The following is a 24,927-nucleotide window of genomic DNA, read 5'->3' on the forward strand; positions in this document are numbered from 1 at the left end:
TTTTTATTTTTTTGTGCAAACTGAAGCTTACAAAACCCCATTTTTATCTTGTTTTTGTTATTGTTTTTATTAGCAGTTCTTTCTAGCCTTGCTTCCTTGACTTAACACATTCTAGCCAGCCCACAATAAATGTGATAAATAGATATTATATATATATATATATATATATATATATATATATATATATATATATATATATATATATATATATATATATATATATATATATACACTAGTGAAATGACCCGTGGAATCACGGATTTGTTTAAACGAACAGTTTAATGATATGTTTTAAGTATTAAGTGAAAGTAAATGCTAAAGTCATTTAGTTTAATAACACGTGGGACCCCAGAGTCCGACTAAGAAACTCGTCAGCTGAACATTTTAATCAAACACTTAAAATGCATATTAAACAATCTACATCCAATTATAAGAGATAATATTGGTTATCATTTTATTTTAAAATTGTAAATTAAAATATAAATTTAGAATTGGTTTCCTTCTACCTAGCTTTTATACCTTCTCGTACTCAATTCAAAATAATTAATTAAAATAATTCAAAATTATTTAAATTTAATAATTAAAATAATTATTAATAAGATTTAATAATAATAATAATTAATTAATAAGATTTAATTTTAATTTATAATTATTTAGATTAATGACATCACCCACCATGCTTAGATTTTTTCTTTTGTTTTTTGAATTTTTTTAACAAAAGAATTAGCCTAATAATGACATCATCATTGTAGGATTAAGTGAACGTAAATGCTAAAATTATTTACTTTAATGAGTCGTGAAACCACAGAGTCCGACTAAGAAACTCGTTAGCTCGTCAGCTGAACATTTTATCAAACACCTAAAATTCATATTAAACAATCCACATCCAATCATAAGAGATAATATTGGTTGTTATTTTATTTTAAAAGTGTAAATTAAAATATAATTTTAGAATTGGTTTTCTTATGACTAGCTTTTATACATTCTCGTACTCAATTCAAAATAATTGATTAAAATAATTCAAAATTATTTAATTTTAATAATTAAAATAATTATTAATAAGATTTAATAATAATAATAATTAATCAATAAGATTTAATCTTAATTCAAAATTATTTAAATTAATGACATCACCTACAATGCTTAGATTTTTTTTATTTTGTTTTTTGATTTTTTTTAATAAAAGAATTAGCCTAATAATCACATAATCATTATAGGATTTTAATAGAAACTATATATATATATATATATATATATATATATATATATATATATATATATATATATATATATATATATATATATATATATATATATGGTTAGGATACAAACTATATTAAAATACAAAGGGTAGGATATCATCTTAGCCGCATCACAATATCTCACTGATATCAATGGCATATTACCATATTACCTATTAGACAAAAGTGATGAATAGTATCAGGGGTATTTTCGTCATTTCGCCTTTTTCCTATAAACTTCCCCTTTGCCAAAAAAAACCCCCACACTTTGTTCAAACATTAAAACCGGCCCCCCAAATAGGGGGTAAAGTGCCAAATCAATATTTTTATAAAAAAATCTTAAATAACCTTCACCCAAATATTCAACAGGTCATATCTTCTCGTTCGCAACGAGTTAAATTTTTCTGGCATCATCGTTAAACTCGAAATAATTTTACGAACACAACGTCACTAACTATACGCAAAACGGATTCTTTTTTAAAAAAAGCTAAATATTTGGGGTACTTTTCATACACGTTGATTTTGCGTTAAATTTTTAAAAGTCGACAATTCCATAGCGAAACGCGGAGATGTACATATATTGTTAATTTAAAATAACATTTAAATCTATCACGGGTTATACCTTTTAGTTCGACTCGAGTTGCGCTTCAACGACATCATCGTTAGCCACGAAATACTTTTACAAACTAAACACAATAAAATGCATTGAAAACCGAATCTCCGGCGCACAGAGAGGGTTCGAAAACTAGTCTGTAATATTTGTTAATCTGGATGGCAGGGAGTTTATATTATATTCAGTAAATACATTTATTTTATTTAAATACATCCTAAATTAAAGGACAATAACCGTATTAATTTGCTCGTTCTATTCAACACCAAAGCCGGATTTTATCTTTAAATTATCCGTCTCCAACTACTTTAGCAAAATAAATTATTAAAAAGTTATTTTATTGAACAATCGATACACCATTTTTTTAATGTAAGTTATATAAGTTTTTGAAGATAAAAACAAGAAAATCCGATGAATTAAGTTTAACTCGTAGGTATTAAATTTTGTTGTTCAAACCTTCAAACAAAATTGTGCATAAATTTATTAATGGAGTACAATGCAGCATATAGGCGATTTAAAATACAATCTCTTTGTTGATACACTATAAATGTTGATACACCATCACTGATAATACAAAAATATAGTTGATACAAATAGTATTTGACTCTATTCATTATTGATACACTATAAATTAATGTTGATACACTAGCTACTGGCATATTGATACACTATGAATTTAGGAATGGCAATGGATCGGATATGGATCGGATTACTCCATATCCACATCCATATCCATTAACCAAAGTTCCATCCATATCCATATCCATATCCATATCCGTTAACCAAAGTTTCATCCATCCATATCCATATCCGATGGATTATTTGGGTTAATGGATATCCATTGGATACGTCATCTCTAATTTTTTTTTTTTTTTCAACTTAATTCTAGTTAAAGTCATCGCTTGTTATAAAATTACTTAAAAATAAGTCATACTGTATATACCTAAAAGCTCGATAACACTTAACTAACTAATATGTTATAACTTGTGTGTATATTTACATATATACGATATGATAACAATAAATAAACATCATACATATAAGAATATGATCACCTCTACTGGTACGTTGATCGAAATATCAATTAGCTTTGTAGAAAAAAATTCCAACGTTAAGACTTGGACGTATTGAAATTTAATGTAATAAAAAGTGAACGGAATATGTGTGTGTGTGTATATATATATATATATATATATATATATATATATATATAAAATGAAATATAATATATAATTGAGAGTAATTATAACGATATATCTATATTTATATATTATATGTATATAAATTTAAGCATTTAGGGTGAAATCGGGTTCATCCATGGATTACAAATTGTCATCCATATCCGATCCAAAAAACATCCATATCCATATCCATATCCAATATTCATCCATTTAGATCATCCATATCCGCTTTAAGCGGATCGGATCGAATGGATATCTATCGGATCGGATGATCATTGCCATCCCTAACTATGATTGATGATAAGTTAACATTGATACAACATACAACATTGATGATACACCAACATGATGATACACTATTGCATATGTTTTTCTTATTATTTTTTGGCAAAAAATGAAAACTTTAAAACAACATTTTTTTCTCAAAAAGATAAAAAGTAAAGGAAGATAAAAATAGAAAAACAAGATACACTATTGCGTACGTTTATATGTTGATACATTGTTATTGTGTAACATTGATACACCAATAAACACCACCAATATTAGACACGTTGGAGGACTATCAAAAACAAGCTTGATGAGAGATGAGTTTGAAGCGATTCTTGAATTCACTATTAGTTTGATAGTTTCCATCCTCTCCTCGTATGATACAATGCATTTCACGGACAGAACGATCTAGTTTGACATAGCATGGCGATCCAATTGCAATTGAAATAATTGACGATCTCGTTCGTTTTATAATTGAGTACAAACTAGAAAAATGAGCCCGCGCGATGCCGCGGGGCCTTTGGGTTGCGTATTTATAGTTAACGGAGCGTGTTATAGGTGTGTATATGTATTGAATATAGTCCGAGGTATTGAACGTTTTTTTTTTAGTGTCCGTTTCGCGTATAGTTAGTCCCGTTGTGTTCGTAGGATTTTTGTGAGTTGAACGGTGGGCTCGGAAAAATTTAACCCGCATCGAGCGAAAAGATAGGGCCCGTTAAAAATTCGGGTGGAGTTATTTTTTTTTATTTTAATAAAATTGTATATTTACACTTTTTACCCCCAAGGAAAAGTAAGTTTGAGGGGTCATTGTGTAAATTGAGGCAAAAATGAGGGACCGGATGCAGTGTGAACGCAAACGCAAAACTACATTCTAAATATATTGAAACTACAAGAACTTGGGTGGCCAAGAACTTGGGTGGCTATTAGTATATGTAGGTAATGAATTATTCTCCTACGGATATTCATATTAATATTGATATTTCAAATTCAGAAAAAATAACATTCCTATATGATAGGAAGAAGTTGAACTGATTCACTAATGGAGTACATGGACGATGATTTTAGTATACAATTTATAAATTCACATTAATTTCCTATTTACTATATTAGCCTTTATGCTAAAAATACTTCATTCATTTAAAATGGACACATGTCAAGATTTAGTGGCTTCCTACCTTAATGCATTATAAGACTCTACGTAGATGAACCAATGCCTATATATATATATATATATATATATATATATATATATATATTAATTAGATTAAATTTACTACAGTATATTTATTATATGTAAAAACTAAAATAAATATGTAGACATCGAATATGGTTTGCTGACATGTTATCCTCACCGAGATTGCTTGACATCATTTGCAAATTATTTGAAGTGTACTGGTGCACAATTGATGATGGTTCTATCTTTATTGATTACTAATACTAGGCTTAAAGCTTAGCCGACTGCTGACTGAAACTCGGGTCGATACAAACAACCACCTGACAGTAAAAATTCATCATCCTGTAAGGTTTCTAAATTTATATATGATGTGAGATGAAAGTGAAAGCCGTTTTGATTTGTTTGCATATACCTTGCCAACGCTTTTACCAGAATGGAGATATTCAACTGCATCAGCAACAGACTGAACGCCCACAAAGCTTTTAGGTTCTACAGCAACCTGATATTTTGAGAAAGAAAATTGATATATCAAGAACTATAAAAACGAACGACTACAAATTCATTACGTAAAAATTACCTTTAGCTTTCCCACTGAAAAGAGATGAACCAGATTATCGAGATGTTGTTGCCATAAATGAGCATATTGTGGGAGAAAAAATCCAGCCTGCAACAGCCACAAATTATCACGAATAACTTGAAGAAGTGTACTACTTTAGCCCAATGATAATTAATTAAAACATTTTCTTATTTGTATCACAAAGTATAAGATAAATCATACCACAGTTTGGCTTTTTGCTAGGAGTTTCTCGCATAGGCCGGTATAGTTTCGTGGTTTCCATCCATCATCTCCCTGATACTGAAATAACAAAATATAAAATTTAAGGTGACAGGAATAAATATATAAAAGCAGTTTTACTACTATTTATAACTTACAAATTCTTGTACTCTTTTTCCGAATACATATTGTGAATCTTGAAACAGATTCCAATTACTTTTTCTATAAAATGTATTAACTACATCAAATTATGTAAGTTGGACCACAAAATGAAAAGATGGTAGTGCCGTAGTGCTAAAACTTCAACGGGATCCATATCAATTTTGGATTTGATAACAACTGTAACCAGCCCCCCGCCCCCCACCCATTTCAATTTCAATGGATCATTTAAAAGATGGTGAAAAGCAGAAAGATAGTTGAACAAAGATAGCTTACCTGTGAGATCATTCCAATCACAACCATTCGTCCATAAACCGCTAACGCGTTGAAACATAAATCAAACATGTCGCCACCAACAGATTCATAAACGATATCAACGCCTTTCGGGAATTCCTTCTTAAGAACCTGCTCGTTTTGTAGTTTACAAAACATCATTGTTATGTGTATGTATGTATTAAAGATTGATTCAATCTACTAAAATAACAAGCACTTGTAAATTAAAATTTAAAAAGAGTCAAATATACATTTTTTATAGTTTCCTGTTTATAGTCGATGACTCGATCAACTCCCAAATCTCGTAGCAGCATAGCCTTATCTTTACCTCCACAAGTTGCAACCACTTTGTTTCCAGCTAATTTTGCAAGCTACCAAAAAACATACAAAGCATTTAAAATAAGATATTATTTGATTACACAAAAAAAGGTTTTAAAAACTTAAAGTACCTGAACTGCAAATTGCCCAGTTCCTCCTGCAGCAGCAGTCACAAGAACGGTCTTTCCAGATTCCATTTGTGCTGCCTAAAAGTATTTTACATAAAGAATTCACATTACGTATAAAGTTGCATAGCATATTATAATGAAGATTGACATATTTAGACGATAAAAAATACTTTTTCTAGAGAGATTGATGCTGTAAGTCCAGAAGTAAGCATGGCAACAACTTCAGGGTCTGGTCTTGCAACAGGTAGAATGTGTTTTGAGGGTACCTAAAATAAAATGTACATAACAAAGTCACTGATCATTATAATAATAAATATTATATGTAATAAATGCTAAATAAATATTAAAACTGATAAATAAGAATAAGATTAAGATGATTCCAGGTGATATACCATGACAAATTCAGCATAAGCTCCAAAGGTCATGATTGCTGCAGGAGTACCAACTTTTAGGTTTTTAACCCCATCACCAACTGCAGCAATTAATCCTACACCCTGTAATTTTTGTATAATATGTTCAAACACATGAAAAAAAAAAAAAAAAAAAAAATACAAACCAATATGATGAACGCATTATAGTGTTAACATTGATACCTCAAACCCAGCATTAAATGGCAACCGAGATCTGATTTCTTCTTTGCTTCCACTGAAATAACTACCAGAACTGAAATTTACCTGTCATGTTATCTACTCAAATTAGCAACACCGGTGTTGCAGAAATCGGCATTGCGTGTGAGTGGCATCCAATCAGATTTTAGGTAAAATCGGCCCAGAAAACCGGTCCCCAATTGGTCAACGGTGATTAATTGGTGAAGGTAGGATTAATCGGTCAACAATGGTTGGGGATTAATCGGTCAAAGACTATTTTATCGGACAAAGTAGGGATTAACGGTCAAAATCAAACTTGGTCGACATCCGATTAATCCCGAATTAGACCGATTAATCCATTCAAGCTATCAACTGATTAGGTCCCGATTAGCAACTTTTTCAACCTTGAGCAACATCACAACAATGACTGTATAATCGCGGGAGAATTAAATCCCTGTCTGTTTTAAAAACTTAACATAAATATTTTGTGGGTTCCATTATATTATTTGTAGTTAAATTTAGATTGCAACGTGATTTAGATACTTGATGCCCTAAAAAATATAGTGAATAATATAAGAAGCATGAATCCTTTGGTAGCTAAATAAATGAAAGCTTTGAAGCTACCAAATTATCAAATATATGGCATGAGCGAAATTAAAATAGTAGCAACTCAGTCAGTCATTAATAACAAGCTTACATCACTTGCATTGACACCGGCATATATGATCTTCAAGAGGACATGACCAGATTCAATCGGTAATTTTAGCGGTGCACGAATAATACTTGTAGCACTCCTAAAATCGTGGCTCAGGGTGTGAACAATTCTGCATAACGAGTATAACATAAATAAAAAAGCTACAATTAAAAAAACTAATAATACTGAATTACTGAGCATGATAACATTAATAGAGGGACTCACACTTTCTCAAAGCTCCGAGGGATCTGAACAGCAGTAGTAATAGGGACCGTTGATGAAATTCTTTTCCTCATTTTCGAAGACGGTAACAAATACTTTGCTTCTTCAGCTGGAGTCGGCCAATATTCCAAACCTCTTCGATTAGTAATCCATAAACACGCTCCCGCTTTACTCTCGTCGGTTATAAGCTCAAACGCACCTGTTTCATTGGTTAACTCCTAAGTTACAACCTCAAGCAACTATTTTTCGTAGTAGAAAAGGGATGACCTAAAATAAAGAATTTGAAACTTTCATAGATACATATTTGTTTATTTCTTTTCTTTTTGATTAAGATTAAGAAGTAGGTTCCCTAAACATGAAATTGGGCCAAAGTTGATTAGTTTTATGCGTGTATTCTCTTCCGAAATAGTAAAACAGCATACCTTGTATCAAAGTATCCATAGGAATATAACCTCCCATTATATCAATCAATCGTGGAGGTATTTTTTCACCCATATCGGTTCGAATAAACTGCATACACGTTTATAAGGACATTAGAACAAGAAGAAGGGTGTACTTTGCAGGTATTTGATAGAAACAACATCACGATATACGGTTTTAACTCATGTAATGTAACATACATAAAATAGTGTTTTCAAGATTATGTTTTCTTTATTATGAACACTAGCTCATAAGGATTTGGTTCTCACCTCAGGGCAAAGCGCGTTTACACGAATACCTTTGCGCTTGTAGGGAGTAAGCGATCTGGTAAACATAGCCACACCCCCTTTCATATGAAGTCCAAACGAAACATTAGAGAAAATACGAAAAGTAGGTCATATAGGCAGAATTGTAATAGTTACTGAAAAAAAGAAAAAAACCTTTGGAGGCAGAATAGATAGGGTCACTGATCATTGGGTATAGTCCTGCTGACGAACTCAAATTAATGATCACACCAGGTTTATTTGCAGACTCCATTATCTTGATCTACATATAATCAGTTAAAAACCAACTTAAAATTTGAAATTTGATAACATTGCAAGCATTGATCACTTTAGTTTATTCATTTAGCATGGTAAAAAGAAGTTAATTTCAAGCATACCGCCCTATGGGTGCAATCGATAACTGCAACAAGATTCACGTTAATCGCATGCCTCCACGAGCGTGAACCATCGGTTTGGTCCTTAAAGAATGGCACAGAAGTTGCAATACCGGCACAGTTGATACAAATATCCAAACCCCCGTAAACCTCCACATGCTTTTCAAATGCAGCAGCCACTTCTCCTGTTTCATTAAACAAATTTATATAAACAACTACCTGGTAAGACATATGCTTGATTATTTCATTACAGAGAAAAAAAAACTCACCTTTATTACTTGCATCACATTTTACAAAGATAGCAGATGGAACTTTTAATCCGGATTGAGACTTGATATTTTGTTTTTGTAAAAGTGCTGCAACTTCCTTTCCCCTCTCTTCAGAAAAATCAACAACCGTAACATATATACCCTTTTGCGCAAGAGCTATACAAAGAGCTTTACCTGCACAATATATACACAAAATACATTACAATTGACAACAAAAACATCAAGATTCACATAGGATGATTACACACAAATATAACACAAAAAGCTATTATCTTTGTAACATTCTGATCAATCTTTTCTGGAAAATAAGTAGGGTTTTTAGCCACAGTTGACTGGTGTATTAGTATCCTTGACCTCAAAAGTCCAACTGTATTTTTTATCTTTCTTGGAGAACAGAATAAGATATGAAAAGATTAAAAAAATTCTAAGCACATACTTATAACCCTTTGAATTCCACTTATTGAACATCCAATAAACTTAAAATCAAAGATAATACAGAGATACAATATTTCTCTTGGCCTTTGTAAATCACTCAAAATACACTTGGGTTTAAAAAAAGCTTTCAACTTCATTGCACAATTGAATAAATTCTTGAAATCAAATTCAACCCAATTAAACAAATATCCGATCCAACTTGAAGGAACAAAAAACATAAAAAAGTATAGTAATTGAAGAAATATTATATACCAATTCCAGAAGCACCACCAGTAACAAAAGCTGAGAGGCCAGACTTTAGTTCCATCATCTTAGATTGAATTGAATGATGTTTTTTCTTCCTTCCTTTTGTTGTTGGGTCTTATCTTTATAATCGTTTAATTTATTACAACCTTATTACAAGAATCGAACAGATATATATGTATGTATGGAAAAGATTGTTATCTTGTTTAGTAGTAGTAATAGTAATATTTGCAGAGTATATTCTCAGTGACCGTCCGTCGTACAGGATATAAGAGTATAACAAATACTAGTAATAATAAATAAATCAAAATCAAATCTTTTGCCGGCCAGAAATCGCAACTTATTGTTGACCTTCAAAGTTGCAATTGCAAATATTCTAAGGTATCGGACCCACAACCTTTCACATGTTATAATCTCACTACCTTTGCCTTTTACAAAAATCACGAATACTATTACGGACTATAAATTATTTAATATCAATTATTAATTATTAATATTAATATTAATATTAATATTAATATTAATATTAATATTAATCTATAGTTTCTATTAAAATGCTAAAATAATGATGTCATAATTAAGTAAATTCCTTTGTTAAGAAAAAATCAAAAATAAAAAGAAAAAAAATCTAGGTTACTTAGATGATGTCATTAATCCTAAATATTTTATAATTAAAAAAATTTTATTTATAGTAACTAACTTGATGATATCATTAAAATAATTAATTATTTTAAATAAAATTATTAACATGTTAATTGTATAATATATAAATCATTATGTACAACTTTATGATAAAATACCCGCATGACCATATGTACAATATTTGAAGTAATATGTACAACCTTATGGTAAAACACTACCATGACCATATGTACAATATTTGAAACATATATATACAACTTTATGATAAAACATCTTATTAACACATGTACAAACTTTGAAGCATATTGTACAGTCTTCATATAATAATTGTATTTTAGTTTTTTTTTTAAAATAAAATTAAAGAGACATTTGTTATTATGAATAATTTGTTATATTTCAGTAGGCTTATAACTACCTTTAGTGGCCTGGTTCAATATATTCAAATTGAAAGAACCAATAAAAGAGAGATGTGTTGTAGAAGATATAGGAGAGAAAGAGGTTGAAGAGAGGTGTGATGTATTTAATGTATATGTGTGTTTTTGTAACTTACATTATGCACATATATATAGTACAAATTTTACTATTCATATTTGACTAATTACCATCCATATTTAACTATTAAATTTACAACACTCTCCCTTGGATGGTAATTTTTTTTAAAGAGCAATTAATACTGCCTCGTTAAAAACCTTGCTAAAGAAAACCCAGTGGGATAAAACTTTAGCTAAGGGAAAAAGAGTGCAGCATAGAGTTGACTCCCCCTCAAGTAGACAACGCTGAGTCGTCACATCTTTTGAACTTGCCTCATGCCAATATTGTGAACGTATGTTTTGAAAACAGCGATTGACAGTGCTTTGGTATAAAGATCAGCAGAGTTGTTGATTGAACGTATCTCATTTTAATCTGGTTGTCTTTTACGAGATCTTTAGTATATGAGAAGAATCTGAGGTTTTCATCTGAAACTGTATCATCTAAATCTTTTATGTACAAGTTTGACCCTTGTGATTTGTCTACAGTCTCCTTCATGGTTTGCTCAAACTGTTGTTTCAATTCCTATTCCCTTTCAGTCTTTTTCTGAGCCTTACCAATATATCATTCTTTTCCATCAAACTTATGACCGTTAAGACCGTTTATAGCTTTAGCGCCTCGTCGGCATTTATGTTTTGTTCTGTCATTTTTGATACTCTTCTTTCATTTGTACTATGTAAGTTGTATTATCTTCATAGATAGTTGTTGGGTTTTTATAGCGTTCTAGTCCACAAGAATCAATAATGATTTGTATCATTGATCTTAACTAAAATCATTCCCGAGTAGCTTCATGTAATGCAATCACTTCGGCATGATTTGATGATGTTGCAACAAGTGTTTGTTTTGAGAACTTCATGATATTGCGGTGCCTCCATTTAGGAATACATATCCAGTTTGAGATTTAGCTTTATGTAGATCAGATAAATAATCTGCATCTGTATAACCAAACAAATCTTGTTTCGAGTTGTTAGAATAAAATAATTATAAATCAGTAGTTCCCCGAAGGTATCAAACTATTTGTTTGATCTCATTCCAATGTCTTTTGGTAGGGGCTGAGCTGAACCTTGTCAACAAATTAACTGCAAAAGAAATGTCAGATCTTGTATAATTTGTAAGATACATAAGAGCCCCAATTGCACTAAAATATGGAACTTCTGAACCAAGAAGATCTTCATGATCTTCTAGAGGATGAAATGAATTAGTATCAATATTAAGATCTAACAACCATATGAGTACTTAATGGTTTTTGTCTTGTCCATATTAAAATATTTTAAAATCTTTTTGGTATAAGTTGTTTGATGTATACGTAAGTCATTAGTTATATGCTCAATATGTAAATCAACGTAATACTTGATTTTTTTTTTTTTATTTTAAAATCTTTCTTTAGAAGTTGAATGGCTTCATAGATTTCTTTATTTAAGATAATTGATATAAACAGCTATGATCACATATCTGAACATTGTTTTTATAAAACACACGTGCAAATAAGTTTATATGTATACCCTTTTCTTATCAAGTAGTAATTTAATCGATTATACCACATACGTCCCGATTGTATAAACCCATTTAGAAATCTTTGTGATTTAATGGAATATATTCCCTTGAGTTTTGCATTAGATGCTTATGATACCTTAACCCTTCAGGTATATTCATATATATATCACTATTAAGTGATCCATAGAGATAAGTAGTAACAACATCCATGAGATGCATTTAAATAACTACCAGGTTGATTAAGTATCTAATAAGTAATTATATTCATTATAGAAGGATAAGTTTTTCTCCTAATTCATTTTTGGTCTTTGTGGGAAATCTTGAGTTACAAGTCTAGTTTTGCCTTGTAACTTCATTTGCACATTTCTTTTCGGATAAAAATTCATTTGTATCCCATTGTTTCACATCTTTAAAAGTGATAACGATTGATCCAAAAACTTTTCTTTTATTGAGCGATTCTAATTCAGCTCGTATTGCTCCTTTCCGTTGAGTTCAATCACGTCTATTTTGATATTCAATGACAGATTTTGGTTCCAGATCATCTTTATTCATGATGTCATTGTAACATTATATGAAAAATATCTCATCAAGATTTTTCATTTCATTTCAGTTTCATAATATTGCATAATTTATTGCAATTTATGTATTTACATTTATCAATATCCTCTGCAGAAGGAGTATTGATTTGTGGTTCTTGTTGAACACTTTCTTTTACCTCATTATCAGCTGATTTTCTTTTTCGAGAATTTTTATCTTTGGAACCAATTGGTCTCCCACGTTTCTGCCGTAGCAAAGACTCATGAGTGACATTATTGCCAGCTTTTGTAATTTCAATTCTAGCTGAAGCATTTACTGCTGGTATATATGATTTAGTCACTTATTTTTTGTATCTTTAAATGCATAAAGTAATTAATTTGCAAGTTCTTGCATATGCATTATATTTGAACTTTCTTTTCGCATTCTTTTGTGCGATGATCAATATTCCTTAATTGATGTTCACACCATGAAACATTATTTTATTTATATTTCATTTGTCCCCCTAATATAGGGAACAATGTTTCATTAAAGTGACAATCGACAAAACTTGCTGTAAAAACATCACCCGTCATGGGTTCAATATATCTTATGATTGAAGATGTTTCATATCTAACATATATTTCAATCCTTCTTTGAGGAACCATTTGTTGTGGTTGTTCAATTAAAAATACACTGCACAACCAAATGTTCTAAGATGGAAAATATTTGGTCTTCACCAAAATTAAGTTGGTAATGGAGAATATTTATAACTTGCACTTGATTTAATGCGAATTAATGTCACATCATGTAAATTTACATGTCCCCATATAAATATTGAGAGTTTTGTACTCATTTCTAATTGTCTAGTTATTAGCTGTAAGCGTTTATCTATTGATTCAGCTAAACCAATTTTGTGTATGCACATGAGCAACTGGATGTTCAACAACAATCCTTGTAGACATATAATAATCATTAAAAGCTTGAGATGTTAACTCACCAGCATTATCAAGTCTCATCCTTTTAATGGTGTAATCAGAATAATGTGTTCTTAATTTAATAATTTGTGCAAGAAACTTTGCAAATGCCATATTATGGCTTGATAACACACAAACATGAGACCATGCGTTAGATGCGTCTATTAGAAAAATGGTCCACGTGATGGATGAATTGGTCCATATATATACCCTTGAATTCTTTCAAGAAACATTGGTGATTATTTCTCAATGTGCTTTTCATTAATCGCCATATGTGATTTTCATTAATCACCATATGTGCTTTTCGTTAATCACTATATGTGCTTTTCATTAATCACTATATGTGCTTTTCATTAATCACCATATGTGATTTTCATTAATCACCATATGTGCTTTTCATCATATATCATTTTCACCATATGCGCTTTTAATCATACGTGCTGCGCTTTTCGTCATATGCACTTTTCATTATATGCGCTTTTAATTATATGTGATGCGCTTTTCATCATATGCGCTTTTCATCATATGCGCTGCGCTTTTCATCATATGCGCTTTTTATCATATGCGCTTTTAATCCTATGCGCTTTTCGGTGCTACATAGATATTTCTCATTTTCGATTATCACTGACTGATAATCATATCCATTATGATATATATCAGAGAAACTTAACAAATTTCTCTTTGATTTGGGAGAAAACAAGACATTGTTTACCAAAAAATTCGTACCATTTGGTAATATGAAATTTTGCCTTTTTCGTTTCTTATATCAAGTTTGCAAGAGCTGATATAGTATTTATAATTCCTTCATTTGATTTAAATCAATGAAATATTTCTTAGATTTGATCATAGTGTGTATGTTACTACTATCTGCAATACATAGGTCTTTACCATTTAATTGATATTGTATTTCTGCAGGATTCATACTAAAACTTCAAATAAGATAAGCAAATAATGAGTTATATTTCAGCAAGATAATCAAATTATATTACCTGCAAACAAGTTATAATCTGAAGTACATAAAAGATAACACTTAATAAAACATATGCGTTATGGTCTAAAACCATTTATTTATGAGTGATACATAAAAAAAACTAGGCATCTTAGAAAATTCAAACCATTCAAGTCTCAAGGTAGCTCAGGTTAATTTAATCAAGATTTGTCAACAGATTCACTCTCGTTTTCTTTTCTTTTGGGACTTATTTGTAGAGCTAAACAAGATGTTCATGTATTCAAGAAATACTAGACTGATGATCCACGTTACCAGATCATTAATAAGAATCTCCGGAATTCTTATAAGAGCGTCTACTAATATCTTTAATTTTATTCTTTCATGGATCACCGTTATTATTATTATTATTTTTTTTTTGATAATTAATATCGTATCTATCTTTGAGTATTTTTCATAATACACTTGGATTTTCGATCATATAATATGTAGATTCTAAGGACTCGTCAATATGTTTGCTAAGAAAAATACTTACTATTGTTTTCTCTTGTTCGGAATAATTGTTATTTTCATTCAGGGTTTCTAAAATACCGTTTGATTCGAGATGTTTTTCTACATTCATAACCCATGTTAAGTAGTTGTTCCCACTTGTTCTAAATGAGTAAATTTAAGCCTTTTCAAATTCGACATTTTCTATTATCAAAAAGATGAATAACATAAATCATAATCATAATCAACTTCTATTCATAGACAAATAATAAAATAAAATTAGAATCATTTTAAATTCATAAGTAGCAAACAACAGAATAATGGTATGATTACAAATAATAAAACCACAAGGGCAGGATATAATATAGGTTCACCCGGTGGTATATTAGCAACAATGATGATAGTTAATATGACCAATACAATAGAAAAAATCATCCTTGTGTGAATAATTTTTACAAAAACTTTTTGAGAGTAGTAATCTGAAAAATGAAGATTGATTTGTGAAAATGTGAAAACGGAGATGTTTATTTTATATTTGAAAAATATAGTTGTTGTAACGTCGTCAGTTGACGTTAACAACCGTTATGTATATATGACCGTTGTAACGTCGTTAGTTGACGTTAACGAATAAAGTCAATATATCAAAACGCGTATGAGTAATATAAAGGACAAGATTTTTTTTTTCTTATTTTAACTTTTAAGATTTACTTTTAATAAAAATACAAACTACTTTTTCTTATTTTAACTTTTAAGATTTACTTTTAATAAAAATACAAACTACTTTTTCTTATTTTAACTTTTAAGATTTACTTTTAATAAAAATACAAACTACTTTTCTTATTTTAATAAAAATACAAACTACTTTTTCTTATTTTAACTTTTAAGATTTACTTTTAATAAAAATACAAACTACTTTTTCTTATTTTAACTTTTAAGATTTACTTTTAATAAAAATACAAACTACTTTTTCTTATTTTAACTTTTAAGATTTACTTTTAATAAAAATACAAACTATTTTTCTTATTTTAACTTTTAAGATTTACTTTTAATAAAAATACAAATTATTTTTTCTTATTTTAACTTTTAAGATTTACTTTTAAGAATAAACATTAGTATGCATGAAATAAATAATGATTAATTGCATAAGTAATCATAAATGTTAGATAACATATAAAGACCCCATCGTATTCGTATTGATCGGAATTAATCTCGACCCATGGTACCGTGTTGTCAAATGACGTGTTGCGTACATAAAGTACCGTGTTGTCAAATGACGTGTTGCGTACAATCATGAGGTCTTATTAACATAAATATAAATGTTAGTGAAGTTAATAAGAGTTAGATTACAGAAAATATAATTCAGGCGGTATAACCGACCATATATAACTTAAATAACATAAATATAAATGTTAGTGAAGTTAATGAAAGTTAGATTACAGAAATATAATTCAGGCGGTATAACCGACCATATATAACTTAAATAACATAAATATAAATGTTAGTGAAGTTAATAAAAGTTAGATTACAGAAATATAATTCATGCGGTATAACCGACCATATATAACTTAAATAACATAAATATAAATGTTAGTGAAGTTAATAAAAGTTAGATAATTTCTTACCTTGATTAGTGACGTGTGCTTGCTTAGATAAACCTTGATTATACGGAGCACTTCGTGCTGATAACGTATTATATTTCAGTAGGCTTATAACTACCTTTAGTGGCCTGGTTCAATATATTCAAATTGAAAGAACCAATAAAAGAGAGATGTGTTGTAGAAGATATAGGAGAGAAAGAGGTTGAAGAGAGGTGTGATGTATTTAATATATATGTGTGTTTTTGTAACTTACATTATGCACATATATATAGTACAAATTTTACTATCCATATTTGACTAATTACCATCCATATTTAACTACTAAATTTACAACATAATTATTATTATAAATATAAATACTCAATTTTAGAGCAAACTTTATTATTATTATATTATTATCATTTAAAACTGGGTCATCTTTACGGGATTAATTACGTTACATATGTATGCGAAATACATGTCCCAATAAAATGTTGTAATGTAGCTTTTGTGGCAAAAATAATAATAATTGTGATGAAAATTGGAACAAGGTGGTGTGAGAATAAATGTAGTTCATTTATACTGACCAAGTTTCTTAGTCGGAATTTATGGTTCCACGGGTTATTAAACTAAATGACTTTAGCATTTACATTCACTTAATACCTAAAACATATCATTAAACTGTTTCGTTTAAACAAACCCGTGATTTCACGGGTCATTTCACTAGTATATCATATATCATTAATTCATTATAATTATATAATGAAGACTTTAATTATGTTAATTGTACCTAAAGTTTACCTTTAACTTCACTTTGAGTCCTAAAGTATATTTTTCACGCTAATCCTTAATGTTTTTATTTAATTTCAGATTCGTTCATATAACTAATTGGTGTTAAGTCATTATCGTTAGTTTGAATCACAAGAGGACAAATTTTTCACTGTGTGTTAAACAATAATAAACCTAATTGGTGCCTAATGCATACACAAACCACTTCTGCTAGTAACATACTGAAATATTTCATTAAACATCCATTGATGGAACAAACTAATGGAACATTACATTTAAACATCTTGTTTTACAAAAAATCTAAAATTGGACCAGTACAAAACCTAAACATACAACAATTAAAATAAACTACGGACGTCTTGTTTTACGTTGCTCAATCTTGAGGGAATTCAAGTACGTTCTTCGACTCCAAAAATGATTATCACGGGTGGGTCATACCATTATACAAACATGCAATTGGACCAGTATACATAAATACTAACATTAATTCAAGCCTAATTTGTATTTACAATAAAATTGCAAACCGAATATAAAATCAAAACACTATACGTACCTAAATTAGACAACTATAGAATCTACGTCCAGAGTTTTTCGAAGTCCATGATGTGTGAAATACAGCTCGTGTGCCATACCAACAGTTAACCATTTCGTAAATCAATCTAGAATAGGGATGAAGATGAATTGGAATTTGAGGATTAAGGTTTGCGATTGAAAATTAGAATGTGAATCGGGTTATAAAGATGAAATGAATGGAACATGTATGTTATAATAGACGGGAAATCACAAAGACAATTATACTCTTGTATGTAATGCACATGACACAAACTAACGCTAATGACTTAACGCCAGTTAGCTTTAAGGACGAATACGAAACCAAATAAAATCATTAGGAGTTAGCACTAAAAATAAACTTTAGAACCCATAGAAAAATGAATGGTAAACTTCAGGGACAATTCGCGTAATTAAGTCTTATATCAATTTAAACCTTCATCAGTACCTTTATGCCCTGTATAATAGCTTTATGTATTAGTTGGCTATTAATGTTACCATGCAAGTTATCTAATAAAAAAGAAAGAAAGAAAGAAACGATACAAATAATACTCAAATAATAACAATAAAAGTAATATCCAACTTAACTAACTAACTTAACAGTTTAGTAGTAGGAAATTAAATAAAGTTTCGTCATCTTCGAAAACTAAATAAAGAGAAATGCGATTATAACGTCAACTCACGATTTCTTTTATACCATGCTACTTATCGTCAGTACGGAGATATGTATCGGACAAGTCCGAAACACAGTCATCTTCTTAATACAAGAAGTCCGTATGTTCGAAGGGAACCTTTACTTTCAAAAAGTCTAAAAGGTCCTGTAAACCAACGTCGCGAACGTCAATTTCTTCGAACGAAGCTTTCGAACTACGCGTATAATCGTAACTTTCATTCCATAACGAAATTCACTTCCGTAATACACGTCAAATGAGGCAATGATCGGCAGAAGGGTGAACATTTTGTGTCTTTTGTATTTGTTTGATAGTAATTTATCTGGCTCTGTCTTGTGTATCCGTTTGAAAGTAATTTAACAGGTTAAATAGATAATTTGGTGGGAAATTTGGGAGGAAAAAACTTTGGTGAAAAAACTTGGCGGGTAAATAATACGACAGGTTATAACGGCGAACCAAGTCGCCGCAAACAAATTTCAATGTTTGACCAAATCTTAATAAAAAGAAAGGCGAAAAGAAAATTTTTGGATTCTGGGACCCAAATATTTGCGGCGATGTCAAAAAAGAGTCGCCGCACATGTGTTGTGGACCCACGTGGACCCAAAAGCGAGTCAAAGAAATGGAAAATTTTGTCGTTTGGTGGCGTATTTGCGACGAGATTCCGTCGCGACAAAAGGGAATCGTCGCCCGTCCTGTTTTTTCTTTTTGTTTAAACGCATTATATGTGGTATGCTTCACTCTTTGTGTCGTACATGCATCAACACTTTTACTATGTTATTTTCATGACTTCAATAACTTTTTATAATATTATGTTTGCTACGAGAAAATGATTCATGTATGTTGGTACAGCAGAACTAAATTTTCACGCATCTACCTGCTGATGGATCGTGCGTAGTTCAGGTCCATGTATCCCAAAGTACGTTCCATATGTATCTGTCAGTAACATAAATTTTTGTATGTAGTATGTATTGGTGGTTTTATTGAATTTGATCTCGTTTTGACATTGAGGCGAAGTGATCATATGATAGTATGTCAGATATATAAATATATCTTTTTGCAGTAACTGATTACAACGATATATCCAACCCACTCAAACAAGAATCCATAATTTATAAAATACCCAATTTAAAAAGTCTAAACTCATGTCATTGTGAATGAATTATGATTATGATGCTTTCGCTTCTTCCTCTCTTATTGGTTCTTTAAAATTGTTTGATCTATGGTTTTACAACTTTTATACAGCCATGAAGTGTTTGTATTTTATATCAATGCAAGGAGCGACCTATTGGTTCTGGGCCCGTATCCTTGAAAAAATAGGTACATGTTCAAATTCTGGGGGAGTTTTCAATTCTCCAAAGTTGTGTCTCTGGTATCATTCACTCTTTGCAGGCTAAGCAGTTAACCTAAAACATCCCGAGTACGCTTTGCGCGATGGATGCGAGGAGTTTCTTCCTAACGGGTGTGTGGGTGGCAAATGAGAGAATTCAATGTCAAAATTGTCGTCCTACAAAAAATCAATGCAAGGAGCGAAAGTTGAATTTGGAAAAGGCATACAAAATGATTAATTATATACCTACATCTAAAAGGCAAAGGCTAAATGAATAGTACTATTCCTTTTTCAACTTTTCGCAAACTTAACCCCCAACTTTTATTAAAATACAAATCGCACCCCACTTTACACTCTTATTAAAATACAAATCGCACCCCCACTTTATACGTATATTTTTTCCCAAATTTCACAAACTTAACCCCCTAACTTTTATTAAAATACAAATCGAACCCCCACTTTACTAAATTTTTTTTTTTACTAATACTCAATTTTCACAAACTTAACCCCCTAACTTTTATTAAAATAGAAATCGAACTCCCACTTTATACGTATATTTTTTTTAAATTTCACAAACTTAACCCCCTAACTTTTATTAAAATACAAATCGAACCCCCACTTTACTAACTTTTTTTTTAAATAAAACCCGAACGCTAAAAGAGGCAACTTTCACAAAAGGAACAACCCTTCAATGTTAGATGTCGAAAAAAATTCTTTTTTACAAAATAGATCAAGACTTTTTTTTAACTCGCATTCAAAACGGAGCCCCCGGCGCGAAGCGATGGCTCCACATCTAGTTAATATCAATTAAGCAACTCTATGTTATTTGGAGTGTATGTAAGAAACTGTTGTCTTATGCCTAATCTCTTATTACATGTGTCACTGCAAAACCCATGTCTGAAGCTGCTTCATATTTTCTGTTAAGTGCAACACTGTTTTGGTTGTATAACAACAAGAAAGGATTCATTGGATTGCCTATATATTACTTCCATTTAAACAGTTTATGTGCTGATTTACAATTTTAGGATAATTAATTTTCAGCCAATTTAAAATATGTTGTGTTGACAGGTTGTATATATCAACTTTGCTCTTTCTACCTAAATTTACTGGTGTACTTATTACCATCAAGCTAAGTTATAACAATACAGTTGTATTCAAGATTTTATTTAGTACTATCTATGTATTGTCAGTACATTATCTCTCGTCGATCACAAGGCAACAGCTGGCTAACTAACTTCCTGAATACTTGGTCTACAAACATCACATATGAGATCCTATTTTATAGTCAATTAGCTTTTGCATACAGTGTAAACTATCTATATATATTGTACGCATGTATCATATGAAATTAATCTAATACAAAGCGTTTAAACTCTTCATATGGTATCTAGAGCCCTTACGGCTTAAATTCGCCAAACCACACAATACGATCCAATCACTAAACTAAGTCGACGATGAGTTCCTCAAGCTCTTCAACTGACATCATACAGCTACAAGCTCCGACACATCTACCAACAAAACTCACCCAATTCAATTTTGCGGTGTGGCGAAGACAATTATTTTCAACTCTGATAGGCTATGACCTTCTTGGCTTTATTGACGGATCTACGGCAACACCTCCTGAACAGGAGAACAACAAAGTGAATCCAGCCTACACAATCTGGTTTAGGCAAGACCAAATAATCTTGAATGCCATCTTAGGCAGTTGCTCGGCCAACATTTAGACTCATATTTCGTCTGTCAATACAGCAAAAGAGGCATGGGATAGGCTTACTGTCCTTTATGCTAACAAATCCAGAACTCGCGTCCTTTCTCTCAAACAACGTTTGATTGAAAACACGGCTGAGGACAAAACCGTCTCCACATATTTACAAGAGATGAGGAGCATTGCTGATGATTTAGCTCTTGCTGGCAGCAAAATGGATGATGACGATTTGGTTCTCCACATTCTTCACCGTCTAGGTAATGATTTCAAGGAAATCTGTGCAGCGGTTCGTGCCCGAGAAAAAGCGATTTCTTTTGATGAACTACATGACATGTTGGTGGACTTTGAGATGCAACAAAAAAAGGCTACTCCTATAACTCCTGTTGTGATTCCAACAGCCAATTATACACAACGGGGTTATCGCCAATCATCTAACAAAAACATCCCTTCACGTGGTGGATATTCACAACCCATATACAACTCCACCCCTACCACCACATCTGTGCAGTCATCTTGTAACAACCCTGGTTTTTCCATCCTAAATTAATAATGTTTATTATTAATACTTGTGATTAAACGAATGTATGTTATTACATTTACTTGTTGCCATGATTAACCGTACGTGACCTTTGAATGCCCGAAACGTCTTTGTGACACACGAAACTTTCACGAATAATATTTTTTGATATTATTTACATTCATGATTAAGTTTTATTAATCATTTTAATTAACTAAAGTTATTAGTTAATTACTTGGGCTTTAATTGGATTTACTTGGGAATTACTTGAACTTGGTCTTGATTAATGTATGGACTCATGATTATGGGCTTATAAGCCCACCCTACTTCTTAAATGGATCACTTAACCCATTCTTTCATGTAAGTAGCATCATTAAGTTACAACTAGATAGTTTAATACTTGAAGAATCTAGTTACCACCTTATCCCCATGTAAGCTCTCTTATTATCCAACTTTTAAGACTTTAACTTGTATAAACTAGTAGACAATTGCCCTCCCCCTTATCCCTTGAGTGACCAACGGCCATGAGGCCATTTGTGGAGTATTTGGTTTCTTTTTTTTGTATTACTTCATTACTAAGTTCACTTCACTCTCACTTACACACTTACTTGCATTTTTATCTCTCAACTTTCTCTTTTTTTTTTCTCTAATTCTTGTAAGCAACTTGAGACTCTTTCTTCTCTTCTTCCTTTTTCTTAAAACTGTAGCACAACACTTCATAATCATCATCATTCTTTGTTGTTTGATACTTGTTCATGTTGCTAATTAATTACTTGTTAGTTGTTGTTACTTACTTACTAGCTTTCAAGAAGCAAACTTATTAGTTTGATTCTTCATCTAACTTGTTCTTACAAGGCATACAAGAACATAAAGTTTCTAGCTTATGTTCTTCATTTATTGTTTCAAAAGTTTGTAAGTTCATGTGTTGTGAAAACATACTTGTAGTTCTTGAAGTAAACTTAAAGTTTACTTTGCTTAAAGATCAAACTTTGGTTGAATCTTTAAAAGTATGAACAACCATGAACCTTTTACTTGTTTATTTAGTTTATCACTTCATTCTTGCACTTTAATTTCATGTAATTAGTTTAAATGGTCAAGCACTACAAGTTAGTCTTGATCTCATTAATCTTGAACTAAAAGTTAACTTGAAAGTTCAAGAACATATAAATAAGTTTTCTTTAAATATAACTTTGTATACTTATGCTTGATCTAGACTTTTGGGTCTTGGATCTTCAAGATCTAACTAAGAACTATGTTCTACATCTTAAGATCTTGATTTATAAGTTTATTTTCAAGTTTGTAACTTATTATTAGTCTTAAAGTTCATGTATGTGTTAGATCTAAGACTTTGATGTAACTTTGGTTCATCAAAACACTTGCAACACTTAAGTGAGTTGTGCTTCATGTCTTAGACTTGCACTTGGGTTATGATGGTCAAACCTTGGTGAAAATGATGTAAACACATCAACGAGTTGTACACTTGAAGCTATATGCATCAAGGATGAGAACCATGATGAACATCAAGCACCAAGACCGCCGGAACTCACTTTTAACTTCCTATTTTCTGTTTACAGCCCTCTGTCCTACTGTTTCTGTAATAGACCAGTAGACCTGGGCTACTGAGACCTTGATTTTCAAATAGATCTTTTCGAGTAGATAACTTTTCATATAAGACTCGTCTTAATCTGAGTTACGGTTTAGAATCTATGGCCCTCCGAGCGTCACTATGTCCATTTATTTTTCTGTTTTCTGTTTATAGTTTCTGTTTTTCTGGTTTCTGTAACAGACCATTACACCTGGGCTACTGTAACCTTTATTTTCAGATATCTCAGTTCGTGTAGATAACTTTTCATGTAGGACTCGTCTTAATCCGAGTTACGGTTTAGGATTTATGGCCCTCCGATCGTCACTATGTCCTTTTAACGTTGTGCAGAAATTTCTGACCTACTCGCACTTAGACCGTCGCCACGGTCAAACGAAGACGAGTTTGATTCTGTAAATTTTACCACACTTATAGAACTTGTATACGGAGCCATGGCCACTGGTCTCACCTTATTTCAGTAGGTGTAGAGGCCGTGGTGACTGACCGAACTCATCCTTTGTTTTAAACTACTTTCATGAACGAAACTTACTTTACGCCTTTTGTTCGATGATGATTGATGGCGACCTTTAAGACCTTATTTACATACTTTTAAACCTATTAAGACGATTTACTGACTTAGTACTATTTGACTTAGGTTGAGGACTTTCGGACCGATTACTTGCACACCTTTTCCGAACCAACTTTAAGACTGCATTATCATTGTGAGTTATAGCATTCCCTTTTTACTTTAACTTATTTTGGGAACTGAGAATACATGCGAATTTTATGTTTTACATACTAGGCACGAGTACTTAAACTTATATATGTGTGGGTTATACAACGGCATAAACATTCCCTTTAGCTCGGTAACGTGTAATCATTGGTTTTTGAACCGTGAACGCGAATCTTAGATATGGATCCATAGGGTTTGACATCCCCACTCGGGCTAGTCGCGCTAGCAGTCAAT

At 31.1% G+C, this 24,927-nt stretch overlaps 1 protein-coding gene across 1 annotated transcript; it reads right to left on the reverse strand.

Annotated features, from left to right (window-relative positions):
• Positions 1-4,551: 4,551 nt before the first annotated feature.
• Positions 4,552-9,939, reverse strand: LOC139886319 (uncharacterized). The gene is made up of 18 exons (XM_071870086.1): positions 9,664-9,939; positions 8,977-9,150; positions 8,711-8,892; positions 8,490-8,595; positions 8,319-8,395; positions 8,052-8,139; positions 7,633-7,828; positions 7,411-7,537; positions 6,720-6,800; positions 6,519-6,620; positions 6,297-6,392; positions 6,130-6,204; positions 5,932-6,051; positions 5,684-5,812; positions 5,252-5,329; positions 5,051-5,137; positions 4,886-4,972; positions 4,552-4,793 (listed from the first exon to the last, which is right to left on the reverse strand). Exons 1-18 carry the CDS (start codon positions 9,719-9,721, stop codon positions 4,743-4,745), a joined length of 1,914 nt encoding a protein of 637 aa, XP_071726187.1. The 5' UTR covers positions 9,722-9,939; the 3' UTR covers positions 4,552-4,742.
• Positions 9,940-24,927: the final 14,988 nt, after the last annotated feature.

This window comes from Rutidosis leptorrhynchoides, chromosome 1 (assembly GCF_046630445.1).
Source record: "Rutidosis leptorrhynchoides isolate AG116_Rl617_1_P2 chromosome 1, CSIRO_AGI_Rlap_v1, whole genome shotgun sequence".
Taxonomy (NCBI): domain Eukaryota; kingdom Viridiplantae; phylum Streptophyta; class Magnoliopsida; order Asterales; family Asteraceae; genus Rutidosis; species Rutidosis leptorrhynchoides.